The sequence below is a fragment of the Episyrphus balteatus genome, chromosome 1 (genome assembly GCF_945859705.1).
Source record: "Episyrphus balteatus chromosome 1, idEpiBalt1.1, whole genome shotgun sequence".
Lineage (NCBI taxonomy): Eukaryota > Metazoa > Arthropoda > Insecta > Diptera > Syrphidae > Episyrphus > Episyrphus balteatus.
This window is the reverse complement of record NC_079134.1, coordinates 92,573,096-92,593,256: the sequence shown is the minus strand read 5'-3', so window position 1 is coordinate 92,593,256 and position 20,161 is coordinate 92,573,096. Positions and strand designations below refer to the sequence as shown.

Here is a 20,161-nt window from a genome sequence, read left to right as displayed (position 1 = left end):
AGAAAGAATAATTCTCAAAGTACCGCTATTTTTTTTCGTGTTCGCAGAGTAATTAACAGCACGGATCATTTTAACCCATTAAAAGTCCAAAAGAAACCAACTTTAAACAAGCAACAAAAAGGTATTCGTTTAGAATTTTCTAGACTCCATATGAGCTGGAAAAATGAGTGACGCAAAGTGGTTTTTTTTCATTTGAAAAAGGTCAATTTTGATGGCCCCGATGACTTCAATTATGAATCCATCAAAATTAAACTTTTTCAAATGAGAAAAACCACTTTGCGTCACTCATTTGACTCCGTGCTGTTAATTACTCTGCGGAGTGTTGAAACATTTGCAGAAACACCAGCTTTTTGTTTGATTTTTGCCCCAGAGTCAAATGAATTGGAGGCAGATCTCAAAATTTCTCGTCGATTAACTGCTATTTTTGCCGTTTTTTACCTTAATTCATATTTTTCCTGTACGAACTTTTATTTTTGAGGTACGAATAGGCAACACACTAAAACTCCGATCAATTTTGGTAGCTAAAGCAGACCCGGTCAGTACTTGTTCCGTTAACAAATTAATTTTAGCTCTGTCGACAGTATTCAAAGCTTTTAATCTACTACTTTTTTTTAAATTTTAATTAAATAACAAAATCTCACTGAGAACATTTCAACCTTTGATTTGGTATGCCAAACACCTCAAAACTCTCATAAACAGCGAAGATATTGACCTTGAAAGACCGTGTGTCTATTCAGTTGACGCAAAAAAAAACTGCATTGTCCATATGGGACGCTTTGTAAGCGAACACGAAAAAAAATAGCGGTACTTTGAGAATTATTCTTTCTGATTTGGTTTCTCAACATCGTAAGCTAACTGTAAACATCATCAAATGTTACATGAAAGATCAATCTTAGGAAAAATTGGAAAAAATACCTTTGAAAATTTGTGTGCTTATTCAGTTGAAGCGGAGTGTATAAGTCTTTTGAATTCGTTTATGTTGATTGAAGTTTTTATTTCATTCGGTAGGGCATTGAATGCTTGGTAACCATTATAGAACATGGATCGTTGCGCTCTTGATGTTCTCATTCGCTGAATCATCAGTTCTTCGTTACTTCGCAGATTATAAACAGGATTTGCGTTCATTGCTGATTGGCTTGTCAGATACTCTGGACACATATTGTTTTTTATTTTAAAAATAAATGTCATTGTGAGCATGTATAACCGTTGGTTTATATTGAGTTTAATGCTTCGTGCATTGTTCTTATGTGAGCATAGTGATCGCGGCTTAACAAGATACGCATTGCTTTATTCTGTAATATTTGCAATCCGCTTTTTTGAGACATATTACAAAAATATAGTATTGTAGGGCAATACTCAAAATGGGGTTGAATTATCACATTAAATACCTTTATTGCACTGATCATTGTGAGACTATTTCTAGTTTTGCGCAATACACCTAGTTTTTTCGACACTTTATTACAAATATAGTTTACGTGTTCATTCCATGATAGTTTATTGTCTATTATAACACCGAGATATTTTATATGGGGCACAATTTCAAGGGGACGGTTTTCATCACGGTTTTCAACACATATAATATTGGTATATTGAAGAGCATACATATAGATTTTTCCATATTTAACAAAAGACGATTCATTATCAACCAATTATTGATTGCACAAAGATCTTCATTAAGGTTGGAAACACAAGTTGTCAGATCACTTCCCGAGATACATAGCAGGCCATCATCAGCGAATAGTTTGAGCCACGAATGTTTCAGCACTTTTTCCATATCGTATATATATATTAAAAACAATAGCACACCTAGTAGGGTCCCCTGTGGTATACCTATGCTAACGGACACAGTATCTGAAGTTTTTCCATTAACAATTGTGCCCTTAATTATGAAAGTGGACTAAGTCACTCCTAAAAATGGCCTCAAATCTAGCCTTTAAATAATTATTATTTAAGGGGTAAAGTTTATTTGAAAGCGAAATTGCAATGAACAAACTTCTTTATTGCTCCTCTAGTAGTCCAAGATCCCAGGGCCGCCAGATATTACTTATTTTCTCAAGAAAAAAATGTATAGAATTACGTAGTGCTAGGACATACTATTAGTGTATGAATACTGGCTATCTTGTGCCGACGGCCATTTTACCACTAACAGGTGCTAAAGGTACGAAAAATACGTAGTTACTTTTCTTATTTTCTCAAGGCTGATCCGTCGGATGGGCCTAACACCTTGCCAGACACGCATTTTAGTATACGGGAAAGTTAGATTTTGTTATATGGAGGTCTGGGAAAAAATTTATAACACATTTTGACTTCAGGACTCGAAAGAGTATCAAGACACGAGTCGAAAACCACATTTTGAACAATCGCAGCTAGAGTCATTTGGCCGCCATTTTGTTTTTTTAATAACAATTTCAATTTTTCACATAACTCATGTATTTTTAAATCTACAGAAAAAAAATGTATTGCAAACTTGAAGATAATTTAATTTACTACAATATGTTAAATTACTTTCTTCGATTATACCTTCGGTTTAAGAGTTAGGGTGGTTTTTTTTTGAAACCATATTTTCGTCATCTCTTTTATTTGAGCTTTTTTGAAAATTTACTTGAAGTAAAAGTTGTAGATCTTTTTATTACCTTCAATTAATTAGACACCTTATCAATTAGACACGCTTTGTTATAAAACTCCTTTACAAACATGCTCACGCTGCGCTGGCGCTGATAGACATAGCTAGCATTTGTGCGTGTCTGGCAAGGTGTCAGGCCCATCCGACGGGTCTGGCAGCTTACAAACATTTATTGAATTAGTTCCCTGAGTATCATATATAAAAATGAAGCTTGAGAAAATAAGTAAAGTTAAACTATTTTTTTCAAAGCTTTAAGGTGTCTGGCAAAAAAAAGGCTGTCGGAATGGGACTGGCAGTGTTAGTTATACGATTTTGTTCTTGTCTGAGTGCAACCTACACGCCTAGGTTGTTGTTACATCTAATGCAAATTACCCTGTACTAGAATATTTTTCCTATATTAAAAAATTGCAACCTTTTTGAAGTTTTTTTCCTACAGATCAAAAACGGACTGTCAAATCAAAAATAATTGAAGGTAATAAAAAGATCTACAACTTTTACTTCAAGTTAATTTTCAAAAAAGCTCAAATAAAAGAGATATGACGAAAATATGGTTTAAAAAAAAAAACCACCATAACTCTTAAACCGAAGGTATAATCGAAAAAAGTAATTTAACATATATTGTAGTAAATTAAATTATCTTCAAGTTTGCAATACATTTTTTTTTCTGTAGATTTAAAAATACATGAGTTATGTGAAAAATTGAAATTTTTATTAAAAAAACAAAATGGCAGCCAAATGACTCTAGATGCGATTGTTCAAAATGTGGTTTTCGACTCGTGTCTTGATACTCTTTCGAGTCCTGAAGTCAAAATGTGTTATAAATTTTTTCCCAGACCTCCATATAACAAAATCTAACTTTCCCGTATACTAAAATGCGTGTCTGGCAGATGTTAGGCCCATCCGGCGGGTCTGGCAGTTTACAAAAATTAATGTATTAGTTCCCTGAGTATCATATATAAAAATCAAGCCTTGAGAAAATAAGAAAAGTAACTACGTATTTTTCGTACCTTTAGCACCTGTTAGTGGTAAAATGGCCGTCGGCACAAGATAGCCAGTATCCATACACTAATAGTATGTCCTAGCACTACGTAATTCCATACATTTTTTTCTTGAGAAAATAAGTAATGTCTGGCGGCCCTGGGATCTTGCTCTATAGTGATTTCATAAAAGAAATATAATTAAATCGTTATAAGAAAATTATTATGTAAGTTTTTCTTTAAACAATGCAAAAAGTGGGGTTGGGTGTAAGTTATCATGGCAGAAGATATCATGGGACAAGATATCGCACGCAACTTATCATGGGACATGTGATCATAAGGTTCGATTGCAACAAAATATTCATTTTGAGTTCATTCTAAAAAAAGAGGAGGTGACTTTCAAGAAAAGACTCTTGTTGGTGGTTGTTTTTCTTTATTTTTTATTTTTGAGGTTTAGGTTTATTTTTTTTTAGACGGAATTTTGCGTTGATTGATATGTGCGAAAGGTGTTTGGTTTTTTGCAATTTTTTTGTGTGTTTTTTTATGAAGAGAATGAGAAGTATGTAGGGACATAGTTTTTTTTATCTTCTATATAGGATGTGATTATGTACCTTACGGCTTTTTTATGAATTTAGGGTGTGTGGTCTATGTGGTTTTCGTGGGAAGGAAAGACGTATGGTGTATTAAGTATAACTATATAGAGCGAGGGAGAAAAAAATGTGTCAAGATCTTTATTCTTGCTTTTTTTTGCATGAACAAAATGAGAGGTAACATATGTATATAAGTAGGGATATACTGATTTTTTTTGCATTGTTTTCTTTTCTATGTGGGTTATTGCAAATATTTTTTTATGATTTTGGGGTGTGTGGCTTAGAAAAAAATCATTCGAGACGTATGGTGTGGTGTCTATTGTGTATATATAGAGTGAGGGAGAGAAAAATGTGCCAAGATCTTTATTCTTGCTTTTTTTTTGGCATGCAGAAAATTATATGGGTACATAAAACATTACATAGAAAGGGATATACCTACCTACCTGTTGTTGATTGGATTATTGCAATTATTCTTTTTATGAATATGGGGTTTGTTTGTTTATGGTTTAGGTTTTTTTTAATTCGGTGACGTATGGTGGCAAGTGTGTGGTTATATTAGGATAATGAGAAGAGAGGCAGAGAGGGAAAGATAGTTTCCTATGTGCAAAGATTTTGATTCAATTGGTTTGGTTGATTGTAGGTAGGTAGGTACATAGCATAGGTAGGTAATTCTTTTCTGTTAACGCGAAAGGGATTTTGTGATTTGATTTTTTTATGCTGAACAGAATGAGATGTAGCATGAAGGTAGGTACCTAGTTAGGTGTGTAGGTACTTATATAGTTAATGCTCTTGTTTAATGATTCAAGTGATAAATAAATTAAATATTAAAAAATTAATCATTTTATAAAAGTTTTAGTGAATCGAAACTTAAGCATTTAAGTTCAACATAAATCTTTCTGTGACAGTTTAGGCAGAGGAAAAAGTAGAGAATAAGAGTTTATGTTCAACATAAATTATTAAAGTTACCATTCAGCAAATGACCCTTAATCGTTAAGAATGATGATAGGTAGTTGGCATCCGTAATAGGGTTAGGGTTGTCTGGTAGGTACCTATACTAGTTTTTTAATTGGTTGATGAGAGAGAGGAATAAAAAACTATCGTAGATAGATAGGTACCTACTGTTAAGACTAAGAATAGGCACCAATCGGCAAAAATATTTTTAATGGTTTAACCCTTTCGAACCCAAGCTATGAAAATCAATATTAAAAAATGTTTTTTCGGTATTATCGGGTCAAAAACCGCAACTACGAGATATGAATAGCAAAAAGTTATTTTCCAAAATAATAAATAGCAAAACTAATGTGTTATTCTCATGTTACATGTAAGTAACATGCACTGCCTATGACCACCAAAAAACGTCGGAGAACTGAGAAAATAACTTTTTATGAATCTATAATGTATGCTACTTCTTCTTAGCAAAAAAGTAAAACACTTTCTGCATTAACATTTTTTATAGGTTTCATTTTTTCAAAATTATGCCCATGTATAAAAAAGTTTTTTTTTGCAAAAAAATGTGAATTTCAGTCCCTTTTTCGATTAAAAAAATTTAAAGGTAGGTAGGTATGATATTTGACTAACTTTTTGTAATAATCCAATAACTAGGCATTATTATCTTTCAATTAAGCCATCGAAACCTAAAAAATTGTTTAATTTAATATTTTTGTAAGAATTTTTAAAAAAATGTTACATGAGAGTAACGCTGGGTCCGAAAGGGTTAAAAGAAGGTATAACAAGAAAAATGTAAAATAGGTTGGTAATAAGAATAACGGACAAAAAATGAAAATGGCTTTTTGTGTAGGTAGCCATATCCCTTCGTAATATAGACATTATAGGTACCTAGGTAGGTATTGTACAATGAAAACTAGTTGGCCTTGGATTTCTGTCTTTCAAACATTAATACAAAATCTGTCGTGTGTCCAATAGAATATATATAATAGAATATATATAGTCTTGTGTCCTATGGAAAAAAAAGAAACATGTAGCTAGGTAAGTGTGTTCCACTTTACAAGGCAAAACAAAAAAAATTAACCATATAAATCATTAGTTCCCCACCTATTATTTTCGCAGACACATCAATACCTACCAACATATGTGCTGAAAGTCTTAAGGGGTCTGGTCATCCTGATTTTTTTTTTTCTTTTTTTTTATTTAGCTTAAATTAACCCCCTAACTATAACGAACATTTTAATACCTTTTGCGTATCGAAACACTCAAAATTGACGAAGTAAAAGGCATTTTTCGACAGGAATATTGAGCCAATTAGAGCGGTGGACTCCATATTTATTTTACAATTATCTCGAAACTACATTTTTGACCGGATGCCATCGAGATCTCGGAAACTATCCGTCCGATTGCTTTCAAATTTTTACTGAATATTTTTGAAAGCGAAGTATTTTTTTGATAACATAATAAGGTAGCTTTTTTTTAATAATTTTTTGCTTCAAAAATCTTGGTAAAAAAAATGAAAAAAATTGTTTTTCTGCTCGCCATAATTTTTCTAATGGTCCAAATAAAAAAATATTCCGGCTCACAGTTTCGGATTTATTAATTCAAAAACAAAAAAATGAATATTTCGGTCCACCAGGGTGCTCAGACCCCTTAAGTTTTGGGAAGAGGGCGCTCATCGGCTTTGAAGTATCAGATTTTGTAACACCTATTATCTGATGGTATCGTAATTAGACATGTCTTGGAGTTGGAAAAAACGATTAGTTTACAAGGGCCCCATAACCCAGTTAACAAATTTCATCTTTTTTTCGTGCCGAGTTACACATTTTGAATTCATAAATTCTTTTTTTAATTTTGAAAAAAAAAAAAATAAATTAACTAACGGTTTTTATAAAAACGAAAGGCATATCATGAAAAACTATAGGTACCTACCTACTAAATCAAAACTAACTTCACCAAAACTTCATTTTTTTTTAAGTATGGGCACCTGCCTAGAACAACATTCAAGTAAAAACTTTGAGATAAAAACCTGATATTTTACGTATTTAATACATAAATAACAAGATTTTAAATCCGGAACAACGAAAATTTGAAATCCAAAAAATTGGACCACCCTAATGTAGGTAATTATCTACCGACCTTATAAAATATAGTAGGTGCAGGTAAAATAGTATCTATTTAAAATCAAATAAAAAAAAATTGTTACACTCTTGAAACTTGCCAAAAAGTTTGCTTTTGGGATAAGAACCAAGGATAAAAAAGTCTATAAAAAAAATTTAATTAAAGGGTGTTTTTTTCGCGGACAAGAGGGAGGCAGTGGCGTATCCAGAAAAAAATTTGGAGGGGACTGGAAATTTTTTTCAAATTCGTCTGTTTTTTTTTTTTGTTACCTCATAACTTTGGATTGAGTGAACCAATTTTGATAATTCTTTTTGTATTGGAAAGCTGGGGGCTGCAATTTGGTCCCATTTCAACTTCGTTCAGTTCTGGCCATAGAAACTTATAGAAAAACAATAAAACCCAGTTTTGATGCATGGAACTCAGTTTTGTTTTTTGATAAAAATGATTATTTTTATTCATCTTTTATCGACAAAACAATTAAAATAGGTATAAGTTTTGATAATATTTTGTCAAAAAATTGCAGATTTATTGAAAAAGGCACTAAATTCACGAACAGAAACAAAGTGATAAACAAAGATATTGGAAACAAAATTTTTTTTATATCTCAAAATCTTAGTGGTCAACATTAAACATCAATAAGAATTTCAATGAAAATTAGTTTTTGAGACTTTTACGTCCTGCATTCATTTGCCGAAAGTGAAATTCTCACTCATTTAAATTTTTTTTATCGAATTCAATTCACTTTGTTTCTGTTCGTGAATTTAGTGCCTTTTTCAATGAATCTGCAATTTTTTGACAAAATATTATCAAAACTTATACCTATTTTAATTGTTTTGTCGATAAAAGATGAATAAAAATAATCATTTTTATCAAAAAACAAAACTGAGTTCCATGCATCAAAACTGGGTTTTATTGTTTTTCTATAAGTTTCTATGGCCAGAACTGAACGAAGTTGAAATGGGACCAAATTGCAGCCCCCAGCTTTCCAATACAAAAAGAATTATCAAAATTGGTTCACTCAATCCAAAGTTATGAGGTAACAAAAAAAAAAACAGACGAATTTGAAAAAAATTTCCAGTCCCCTCCAAATTTTTTTCTGGATACGCCACTGCCTCCCTCTTGTCCGCGAAAAAAACACCCTTTAATTAAATTTTTTTTATAGACTTTTTTATCCTTGGTTCTTATCCCAAAAGCAAACTTTTTGGCAAGTTTCAAGAGTGTAACAATTTTTTTTTATTTGATTTTAAATAGATACTATTTTACCTGCACCTACTATATTTTATAAGGTCGGTAGATAATTACCTACATTAGGGTGGTCCAATTTTTTGGATTTCAAATTTTCGTTGTTCCGGATTTAAAATCTTGTTATTTATGTATTAAATACGTAAAATATCAGGTTTTTATCTCAAAGTTTTTACTTGAATGTTGTTCTAGGCAGGTGCCCATACTTAAAAAAAAATGAAGTTTTGGTGAAGTTAGTTTTGATTTAGTAGGTAGGTACCTATAGTTTTTCATGATATGCCTTTCGTTTTTATAAAAACCGTTAGTTAATTTATTTTTTTTTTTTCAAAATTAAAAAAAGAATTTATGAATTCAAAATGTGTAACTCGGCACGAAAAAAAGATGAAATTTGTTAACTGGGTTATGGGGCCCTTGTAAACTAATCGTTTTTTCCAACTCCAAGACATGTCTAATTACGATACCATCAGATAATAGGTGTTACAAAATCTGATACTTCAAAGCCGATGAGCGCCCTCTTCCCAAAACTTAAGGGGTCTGAGCACCCTGGTGGACCGAAATATTCATTTTTTTGTTTTTGAATTAATAAATCCGAAACTGTGAGCCGGAATATTTTTTTATTTGGACCATTAGAAAAATTATGGCGAGCAGAAAAACAATTTTTTTCATTTTTTTTACCAAGATTTTTGAAGCAAAAAATTATTAAAAAAAAGCTACCTTATTATGTTATCAAAAAAATACTTCGCTTTCAAAAATATTCAGTAAAAATTTGAAAGCAATCGGACGGATAGTTTCCGAGATCTCGATGGCATCCGGTCAAAAATGTAGTTTCGAGATAATTGTAAAATAAATATGGAGTCCACCGCTCTAATTGACTCAATATTCCTGTCGAAAAATGCCTTTTACTTCGTCAATTTTGAGTGTTTCGATACGCAAAAGGTATTAAAATGTTCGTTATAGTTAGGGGGTTAATTTAAGCTAAATAAAAAAAAAGAAAAAAAAATCAGGATGACCAGACCCCTTAAGACTTTCAGCACATATGTTGGTAGGTATTGATGTGTCTGCGAAAATAATAGGTGGGGAACTAATGATTTATATGGTTAATTTTTTTTTTTTTTTGCCTTGTAAAGTGGAACACACTTACCTAGCTACATGTTTCTTTTTTTTCCATAGGACACAAGACTATATATATTCTATTATATATATTCTATTGGACACACGACAGATTTTGTATTAATGTTTGAAAGACAGAAATCCAAGGCCAACTAGTTTTCATTGTACAATACCTACCTAGGTACCTATAATGTCTATATTACGAAGGGATATGGCTACCTACACAAAAAGCCATTTTCATTTTTTGTCCGTTATTCTTATTACCAACCTATTTTACATTTTTCTTGTTATACCTTCTTTTAACCCTTTCGGACCCAGCGTTACTCTCATGTAACATTTTTTTAAAAATTCTTACAAAAATATTAAATTAAACAATTTTTTAGGTTTCGATGGCTTAATTGAAAGATAATAATGCCTAGTTATTGGATTATTACAAAAAGTTAGTCAAATATCATACCTACCTACCTTTAAATTTTTTTAATCGAAAAAGGGACTGAAATTCACATTTTTTTGCAAAAAAAAACTTTTTTATACATGGGCATAATTTTGAAAAAATGAAACCTATAAAAAATGTTAATGCAGAAAGTGTTTTACTTTTTTGCTAAGAAGAAGTAGCATACATTATAGATTCATAAAAAGTTATTTTCTCAGTTCTCCGACGTTTTTTGGTGGTCATAGGCAGTGCATGTTACTTACATGTAACATGAGAATAACACATTAGTTTTGCTATTTATTATTTTGGAAAATAACTTTTTGCTATTCATATCTCGTAGTTGCGATGTTTTTGACCCGATAATACCGAAAAAACATTTTTTAATATTAATTTTCATAGCTTGGGTTCGAAAGGGTTAAACCATTAAAAATATTTTTGCCGATTGGTGCCTATTCTTAGTCTTAACAGTAGGTACCTATCTATCTACGATAGTTTTTTATTCCTCTCTCTCATCAACCAATTAAAAAACTAGTATAGGTACCTACCAGACAACCCTAACCCTATTACGGATGCCAACTACCTATCATCATTCTTAACGATTAAGGGTCATTTGCTGAATGGTAACTTTAATAATTTATGTTGAACATAAACTCTTATTCTCTACTTTTTCCTCTGCCTAAACTGTCACAGAAAGATTTATGTTGAACTTAAATGCTTAAGTTTCGATTCACTAAAACTTTTATAAAATGATTAATTTTTTAATATTTAATTTATTTATCACTTGAATCATTAAACAAGAGCATTAACTATATAAGTACCTACACACCTAACTAGGTACCTACCTTCATGCTACATCTCATTCTGTTCAGCATAAAAAAATCAAATCACAAAATCCCTTTCGCGTTAACAGAAAAGAATTACCTACCTATGCTATGTACCTACCTACCTACAATCAACCAAACCAATTGAATCAAAATCTTTGCACATAGGAAACTATCTTTCCCTCTCTGCCTCTCTTCTCATTATCCTAATATAACCACACACTTGCCACCATACGTCACCGAATTAAAAAAAACCTAAACCATAAACAAACAAACCCCATATTCATAAAAAGAATAATTGCAATAATCCAATCAACAACAGGTAGGTAGGTATATCCCTTTCTATGTAATGTTTTATGTACCCATATAATTTTCTGCATGCCAAAAAAAAAGCAAGAATAAAGATCTTGGCACATTTTTCTCTCCCTCACTCTATATATACACAATAGACACCACACCATACGTCTCGAATGATTTTTTTCTAAGCCACACACCCCAAAATCATAAAAAAATATTTGCAATAACCCACATAGAAAAGAAAACAATGCAAAAAAAATCAGTATATCCCTACTTATATACATATGTTACCTCTCATTTTGTTCATGCAAAAAAAAGCAAGAATAAAGATCTTGACACATTTTTTTCTCCCTCGCTCTATATAGTTATACTTAATACACCATACGTCTTTCCTTCCCACGAAAACCACCTAGACCACACACCCTAAATTCATAAAAAAGCCGTAAGGTACATAATCACATCCTATATAGAAGATACAAAAAACTATGTCCCTACCTACTTCTCATTCCCTTCATAAAAAAACACACAAAAAAATTGCAAAAAACCAAACACCTTTCGCACATATCAATCAACGCAAAATTCCGTCTAAAAAAAAATAAACCTAAACCTCAAAAATAAAAAATAAATAAAGAAAAACAATCACCAAATAGAAGTCCTTCCAAAAAAGGAGGAGTCAAATAGAATGAACTAAAAATGAATTTGTTCGAATCAAACCGTATGATCATGATCAGTTGCGTCATGATAGGTTGCTCATGATAACTTGTCGTATGATGTCTCATGATAGCTTGTCCCATGATAACCTGGGGTGACCCCCAAAAAGTGACTTAGTCCACTTTCATAATCATGGGCACAATTGTTCTTTGAGTTCTACCTTCAAGGAAACTATTAAACCATGCATGTTCCGTATTTCTTACACCTATTTTAGACAACTTTTGCAACAGAATACATATATTAATAGTTTCAAATGCACGTTTTAGGTCAATAAACACAGCTATGATCACATTTTTCTTATCAATTTCAGATTTCCATTTATTTACAACAAAGTTTATACTCCAGTCAAAGCGTCGGAAAAGAGGGCCTAACCTTGCGCACAGCGGCACTGTCAGTTTTTATTTCATGGATCGATTGGGGTGAATTTGAAAGGCTTAACCCCAATTTCTCACCACCTGATCATTCTTTTTAGCGGAGTTATTCTCAAAAATGCAATTTTTGGGATATTTTACTTTTAAGCTAATATCTTTGCTTCACTTTGTCGTAGACCAAAAAATAAACATTCATTCTCTTCCTTATAATATTTTCTATTGTTGTATGTAATTTCATTGTATTTTAGTGAGTTACTAAAAAATGGCAGCCAGTTGAACTCAAATTCTAGTAGTTAAAAAACACATTTTCGTTTTTATTTCGAAAAAAGTTTATATTATGGTTAACATTTTTCTAACCTATTTTGTAGCCCTATTCATGTCCTGCATTTTAAAGAAAAAATCAGCCGTTTATCACCAAAGATGGCCGAGACGTTTATAAATGAAAAATATCGTTTTTTGGGAATAACTCGGCTTCAGGATGTCCTACATCAAAAAATAAAGCTATTAATTGTTTGTCACAACATTTTCTATCGATTTAATGCACATTATTTTTGTTGAAACAAATAAAAATAAGTAATATTAAGTCAAAGTCGTTCTTTTGTTTAGCAAACTCTTGCCTTATTATTTTGTAAACGGTGCAAGTATTGGCACAATAGTATTTAAAATACTATTGTTGTCCTTCAAATTATCTACAATTTAAAAAAAAAATAGCTCTCTACGACCCACGGGAGCCGAGTTTTAAATGCAGGACATGAATAGGGCTACAAAATAGGTTAGAAAAATGTTAACCATAATATAAACTTTTTTCGAAATAAAAACGAAAATGTGTTTTTTAACTACTAGAATTTGAATTCAACTGGCTGCCATTTTGTAGTAACTCACTCAAATACAATGAAATTACATACAACAATAGAAAATATTATAAGAAAGAGAATGTATGTTTATTTTTTGGTCTACGACAAAGTGGAGCAAAGATATTAGCTTACAAGTAAAATATCTCAAAAATTGCATTTTTGTGAATAACTCCGCTAAAAGGAATGATCAGGTGGTGAGAAATTGGGGTTAAGCCTTTCAAATGTACCCCTATCGATCCATGAAATAAAAACTGACAGCGCCTCTGGGCGCAAGGTCAAATGACGCTTTGACTGGAGTATTATGCACGTTTCACAAGAATGTTTTGCACGAAAACCAGACTGGTTAACAGACAATATATTTTCACTGGTAATATGTTCTTGAAGTTATCGCATTACTATTTTTTTCTAACACCTTCTCGTATACTGGAACCATATTTATTGGGCGAAAATCCTAACAACTTCTTGCATCAGGTATCTTCGGTGTTGGAACAATAAGGGATTCCTTTCACGTAGTGGGGAATATGCCCGAGGCAAGAGATGTATTAATGATTCGCAAAAGATCTGGTAAAACATATTGGAGAACCTCCATCAATTAATATTAGCAATAAAATCCAAAATAACCGGCTCTATCAAGCACACAAAATCAAGAACTTTTTAAATAATTATTGTTACTAAGTCTTAAACAAAAATAACTTAAAACTACAAAAATAAATTTTTAATTCTTACACATTTTTGACTAAAACAAAAAAACACATTTTTTTAGAGATTTTACCTGGTGCAGGTTTTCCTAAATATCATAAAATCTATGAGTTTTCTGGCAAACTTGTAAACAACTTTTTTGTTCATTATTGTTTTCTTCTTAAAATACATTTTTAAAACACTTTGTTTATTATACATTTATCGAAGAAAATCGGTCCCAAAGTCAAAAATTATCATGGGCAAGAAAAAAATAATTCCCTTTAAAAATTAATATCTTAATATAATAAAAAAGATATTAACATTTTTTAAATGCAGTTACAAAGAATAACATGTATATCATTAATCGAATAACGAACACAAAGCTAATCATTTATCAGGATTAATGATTACATTTTGTAATCAGTAATCATTATTCGCTTTCAAACTACTGATTTTGTCAACACTGATGTCAATTGATTGAGTGTGTAAGGACCACAATTGAAAATTCAACCCAATTCTCCCAAATCAAAATAAAAACCATAGACTTAGAGTTACCACGTTCATCCCAAATACCGCAAATATTAATTCACGAAAGAGGAGAATCGAAATATACTTACTTCGCCAATGCTATCATCGCTAAATGAATTTTTATCGATCTCCTGCATAACGTCAAATAAGCTATCATTTTTTGATGACGACAACTTGCTTGATATTTTCTGTTTTGTATGGTTTGTTAAAGATGTATTTTTCTGTGGTTCAACTAAAGCTTTTAAATTTAATAATCTGTAAAGAAGAAAACATTGTCACATGAAAGTCGAAAAACTGAAAATTACCTTTCGATTTCCTTTTCCTGTGCATCTTCTTCAATACTTTCATCTTGTTTTGATTTCTTTGATTCAAACGACTCTGAAGATACTACAGAATCTCTATTTTCCTTATCACTTTCATTTGTAACATTTTCCATATTTTTTCTATCAGTTTTTACTGTTGATTTGTCTGATGTTAATGATGATGATGATGACGAGCATTGCCTTCGAATTAGAGACCTCTTAGGTATTGTTCCTTTTTTTATATTATCGTCTGTGATTTGTTCGAAATCATCACTTTCATGTCTTGAAAGACTTTCCAAACTTCCATTGAATGGAGATATTTCATCAGTGTCATCTGAATCCGAATTAAAATATTTCGTTTTCTTTGAAGGTTTTTTCAATATCGAAGATTTGTTGCTAGATTTTGGACTATCAAAGAAATATTGCTCTTCTGATTTTTTATATTCAGCTTCTAGCTCAATAAGGGTTTTATCCATATAGGATAAATTAGATGAATCAGAATCGTTTGACGATTCCAATAAATGTCGTTTATCTGAGGCATTCATTTTACGTAGATTTTTCTTTGAAATAATTTGTTCAGTTTGAATAGATGAATCCTTAAACAAAACAGAAGATATAATTCTTTTATGTTCTCCAAGCTTCAATGAAAAAAAATTTTCCATACTAAAATCATCCTTTTCAGTAAAATTCAAACAATCTTCTCTCAATTGTTCGGCAAACTTAAGAAGTTCTTTGACTGAAGGTAAAACAGTATGTGCATGTGTGGCTTTCAAGATATCGCTTTCAACAAATTCGTCATTTGTGTTTTTAGGCAATGAACTGCTATCAATTGTTAAATTATTTACAAAAGAACATGTGTCTACTGGTAAGTCGTCAGTAAAAGACTGACTGTTTATTGGTAGCGCATAATCAAAGGATCTACCGTCATTAGGGTTCATTGTTTTTAAATCTTCTGTTAGAACTGGGCAGACCGTGCTCTGTTTTCCAGGGACATATTTTTCAACTTTTATTTCTGTTTTTGATTCTGACTCTTTACATGAGACGTCATTGTCTTCTGCTAAAATCAATTGTTTTTCCTTTTCTTTTGTATTTTTGAAGTTAGGATCGTAAGTATATTCAACTTTGGTAATAATAAGATCATTGGATTGTACGCTAGCTTTTATATCTTGTTCTATTTGCTTGTTATCGTTTATATCATCCTCTCCTTTTCCTAAAATCATCTCTATCTGTTTGTTCAGTTCGGACATTTCATCATCTAAGGAGTTCTTTTCATCAACACTGTCGAACTGTCCAAGAACTGATGGTAACACAATATGAGCATCTTCCCTTTCCATTTTTATAAAAGTACTCAACTCGTCCTTTAAGTCGGAGTCAAGAACATCATCTAATATTTGATCAGTTGAATCTTTAGTTTTGTGTAAATATTGTTCTTCCAAGCTCTCAATTTTGGAAGATTCTTTCACATACAAGTTAAACACATCTTTTAGTTTATCACTAATCAAATCATAATCAGTTACTTTACTCAACAAAGTTAAAACACTATCAATCAATATTTCTACTTGGGATTCGGAGATGGTAGAAAAATTTGAAGCTGCATTCAAATTGGTTAACTGAACGAAATCGATGAGATTTTGGCGGACATCTCGTGAATACCTATCCTCACTAGATATATAATTATGATCATTTATAACAGACCTCAGAATAGGATCTTTTATTTCTTCATATGTGTAATTCCTTTCAAATGAAGGGTATTTTTCTTTAACTGGATACATTTTAAGTGCATCAGATTCATCCAGACCTTTTAAGTTTGCCAAGATGCCATCGAATACTTCCCTTTCAGATATTGTATTGGCTATAAGAAAATAGAAACGTAATTGATTAGAAGATTTTCGTTTTGATTGATTTATATTAACTTAAGCTCGATTCCTTATTAAGGTCCATTTTTATAACAAAAAATGTCAGATCGTTTGTAATTTAAAATTCATTTCTTTTTCTATGACCTGTGAGCACAAATAAGTTTTTTGTTGTCGAATTTTTTCTTCAAAAATACATGTTCTACAAACAAAGTTGGTATCATAACTACGTTTGTATGATTGGATTGAGAGATCACATTTAATCCGGATTGGCTTTGAAACGTCACCCTTCAAGCAAGAAAACGGAGTTCAGAAAAGACACCCCGACCTCCGACCGCGAAAGACGGGGTTGCACTCACACACTTGCAACTTTTTGTATATGAACACGAAGTCGAAGGAGAAATCGTCGTGAAAAAACCAATACATATAAAGTCGGCTCCGCGGTGATTCTAATTTCCATACTAATTTGAGCCGCCTTCGGACCAGTTTCTGCCTCGAAGTCGGACTCAGCTCCGCCTGAGGCAGAGCGGATTTGGACCGAGGTCGGACCTGTTTGCTTGAAGGGCAGTGTCGAAGAAAAAAAAAACAACAGAAACCCTTCAAGCAAACAAGTCCGACCTCGGTTCGAATTCGCTCCACCTCAGGCGGAGCTGAGTCCGACTTCGGCTCAGAAACGGGTCCGAAGGCGGCTCAAATTAGTATGGAAATTATAATCACCGCAGAGCCGACTTTATATGTATTGGTTTTTTCACCACGATTTCTCCTTCGACTTTGTTTTCATACACAAAAAGTTGCAAGTGTGTGAGTGCAACCCCGCTTTTCTCGGACGGAGTGTCTTTTCTGAACTCCGTTTTCTTGCTTGGAGGGAACAAAAACTTTTGACATTTCAATTCGGAGGAATTGATTTGATTTGATTGGTTGTTTTTTTCTTGTACCTCTTTAATAAACAGTTAATATGATAGAAAGAAAAAAGACAAATACAGATTGTTAAAAAGCCCAATAGGGAAGTTCGAACATTTGTCCTTGTCTTCTCTTTCTTTTTACAGTTACCATTTTGACGTTTTAAACTCGGCGAAAACCAAAACAAACCAGCAACAACAAACCAACAAAACAAAAATAGCAAAAAGTACAGCAAGAAATATTTAATTTTAAATTCCGCAATTTTTTCGATTTTTAGACACTAAATAAAGTTATAGTAGAACGTTATAACCAAAAAACACTTGAAATCGATTTGTATGAGTTTTTTTTTACAAAAAACAGTTCTTTAAAATTGCGCGCGTCCTTGAAAAATTTGGTTTGTTTTGGTCTTCACCCGGTTTAGGAGATATTTTTTTTATTTTCTTTTGTTCGTTTGGTACTGACAGATGAGCGAAATTCCGAATTGATATTTCGATCAAAATTCAGATCAACGAAGATGACAATTATTGGGCTTTTAAGCCAAACGTCAGCGTCGAAGAAAAAAACAAAAAAAAAACTTTTGACATTTCAATTCTAAGAAAAGTGGCGTATATGCTAAGAATAATAAGTGTGTTTTTTATTACCACCGGTCTTAACTGGACAAAAAAAAACACCTCGGGGCTTAACCTGAAATTTTGGCAGCACTGTATATTGAATGTTCCGAAAACAGCAGACTCAACACAAATTTAGAGTTGTCATATTTTTCGCTTTCACGTTTTTCTTGTATTTTTCGTGTATGTTTTACAAAAGCCGTTTTTTATTATTCCACATGATCCATATATGTAGATCATTAATTAACACGAAGTACAACAACTACATGAGATCTTGCTTTTTATCAGGATCACGAATCGTGATCTTGCTTTTCATCAGGATCACGAATCGTGATCTTACTTTTCATCAGGATCACGAATCGTGATCTTACTTTTCATCAGGATCACGATTCGTGATCTCATGATCTCATGGAGTTGTTGTTGTTTAATCACTCTTAATAATTTTCTTAAATTTTTGTATTAAAAAAATTTGATTAGAATAATTCGAAAAATAAAACTCAACCACTTAGTTTGAAAAGTATAAATCGTTATAATATTTTATTTTTGTCATAAGACCTATGGTACAATCGAAAATGCTCCTCGGGAACTACAACCGAGAGCGTTTCAAATCATGTATCAGTCTAAGTAGGAACAATCTCAGGTTAATCAGTGGGCTCCTCACTGGCTACTGTAAGTTAAGAAGGCACCTACATATTTTGGGTTTAGTAAATAGTGCAATATGTAGATTCTGTAGCGAAGAAGAAGAAACACCAGACCACATCCTGGGTAGTTGCAATGCACTAATACACCAAATATCAATCAATCAAATCAATCAATGGTACAGCCGATTCGTACAGTCAAATCATCAATTTATTAGCTTTAAAAAAAGTAGCTCAATTGTGAAATGTAATTTATAAGCATTGCCCAATGTATAAACTAGTACTATTATTTGCTACTTTTGTACTTTCGTACATTCTCCCGCCTCAAATTGATGTAAAATGACGATCTCACATATTAGATTGGATGAGTAAAAAATCGCTCCGTCTAAACGCCATTCAAAAATGATGTATAAAAACGCTGTCTTTGGCATCACTTTTCAGGCACTGTATTGCCGACCCATGTTGTTGACGGATAACAGCTGTTGGTTTTATCCCATTCGTTTGTCTCATTACATGGAAAGAGAGAGAGATTAATGAAATATTTACAACAACATATAAAAAACAATAGGTGTGTTTTTTATTACCACCGGTCTTAACTGGACAAAAAAAACGCCTCGGGGCTTAACCTGAAATCTTGGCAGCACTGTATATTGAATGCTCCGAAAACAGCCGACACAACAAAAATTTAGAGTTGTCATATTTTTCGCTTTCGTCATTTTCTTGTATTTTTCATGTATATTTTACAAAGAGATACAAAAATGTATGCTAGCAAAACTATTTTAATACATTTTGTCCTTCCAAACGTGAGTTTTCACGTTTTTAAACAAATTCTAAACAATTTATGAAAAAATTAGTTTGGTAGCACAGATTTAAAACTCTTCAAAAAGTTTAGCCCAGAGAAATCTCCGGGCTAAACAACTAAGCCCAAGGGGCTAAGGTGTTGTTGTATTTAACATGTAAATTGCTTAGCCCAGACTGCTTTTTTTTTTTTCCAGTTAAGACCGGTTGTAATAAAAAACACACCTAATATCAACACGAGACAAAAAAATGTGTTTGTGTACTACGATATAGAAACAACATATACCGCTGCAATATTTGCAGTTAGTTTACTCTCGTGTTCGATTTGTGCTTGTGCATCGGTTAATTTTTTATTCATTTAATTCGATGTTCGTTGTTCTTCGGTTGTGCGGTTTGTCGTTTTGTTCTTTTAATTAGAATTTTGATTTTAATTGTGCGAATTGAATTTGTTTGTAAAGCATTAATTATGTGTTATTATTATTGGATAATCATTGTGCAGGTAAGTGTTTTTTGATTGTTGATTGACGAATTGATTGATTTAATATTATTTCGAATAGGTGAATTGAACGCGGGCGCATTATTTTTCGGTTTTAACCCTCTACCGCATACCAACCCATATATGGTTTATCGATTTCATATCGATTTATTTCCGTTATATTGCACCAAATGTCAAAAAGAAAAATCTATAATAAAACTACGTCTATTTTTCTATAGGGGTATTCACGATCTGGTGCAACAGGTCTAGCAAAAGTGTAAAATTT

General features: G+C 32.1%; 1 protein-coding gene across 1 annotated transcript in view; it reads right to left on the bottom strand.

The window, feature by feature from the left end:
• The window catches only part of LOC129921225 (transcriptional regulator ATRX homolog), a 216,991-nt gene extending 200,317 nt beyond the window's left edge, over positions 1-16,674 (bottom strand). The window contains exons 1-3 of the mRNA XM_056002956.1: positions 16,517-16,674; positions 14,607-16,455; positions 14,391-14,556 (exon numbers count right to left, since the gene is read on the bottom strand). Of these exons, the coding sequence (XP_055858931.1) occupies positions 14,391-14,556; positions 14,607-16,455; positions 16,517-16,544 (2,043 nt within the window). The 5' untranslated portion in view covers positions 16,545-16,674. The remainder of the gene's footprint in view (positions 1-14,390; positions 14,557-14,606; positions 16,456-16,516) is intronic.
• Between the last annotated feature and the right edge of the window lie 3,487 nt (positions 16,675-20,161).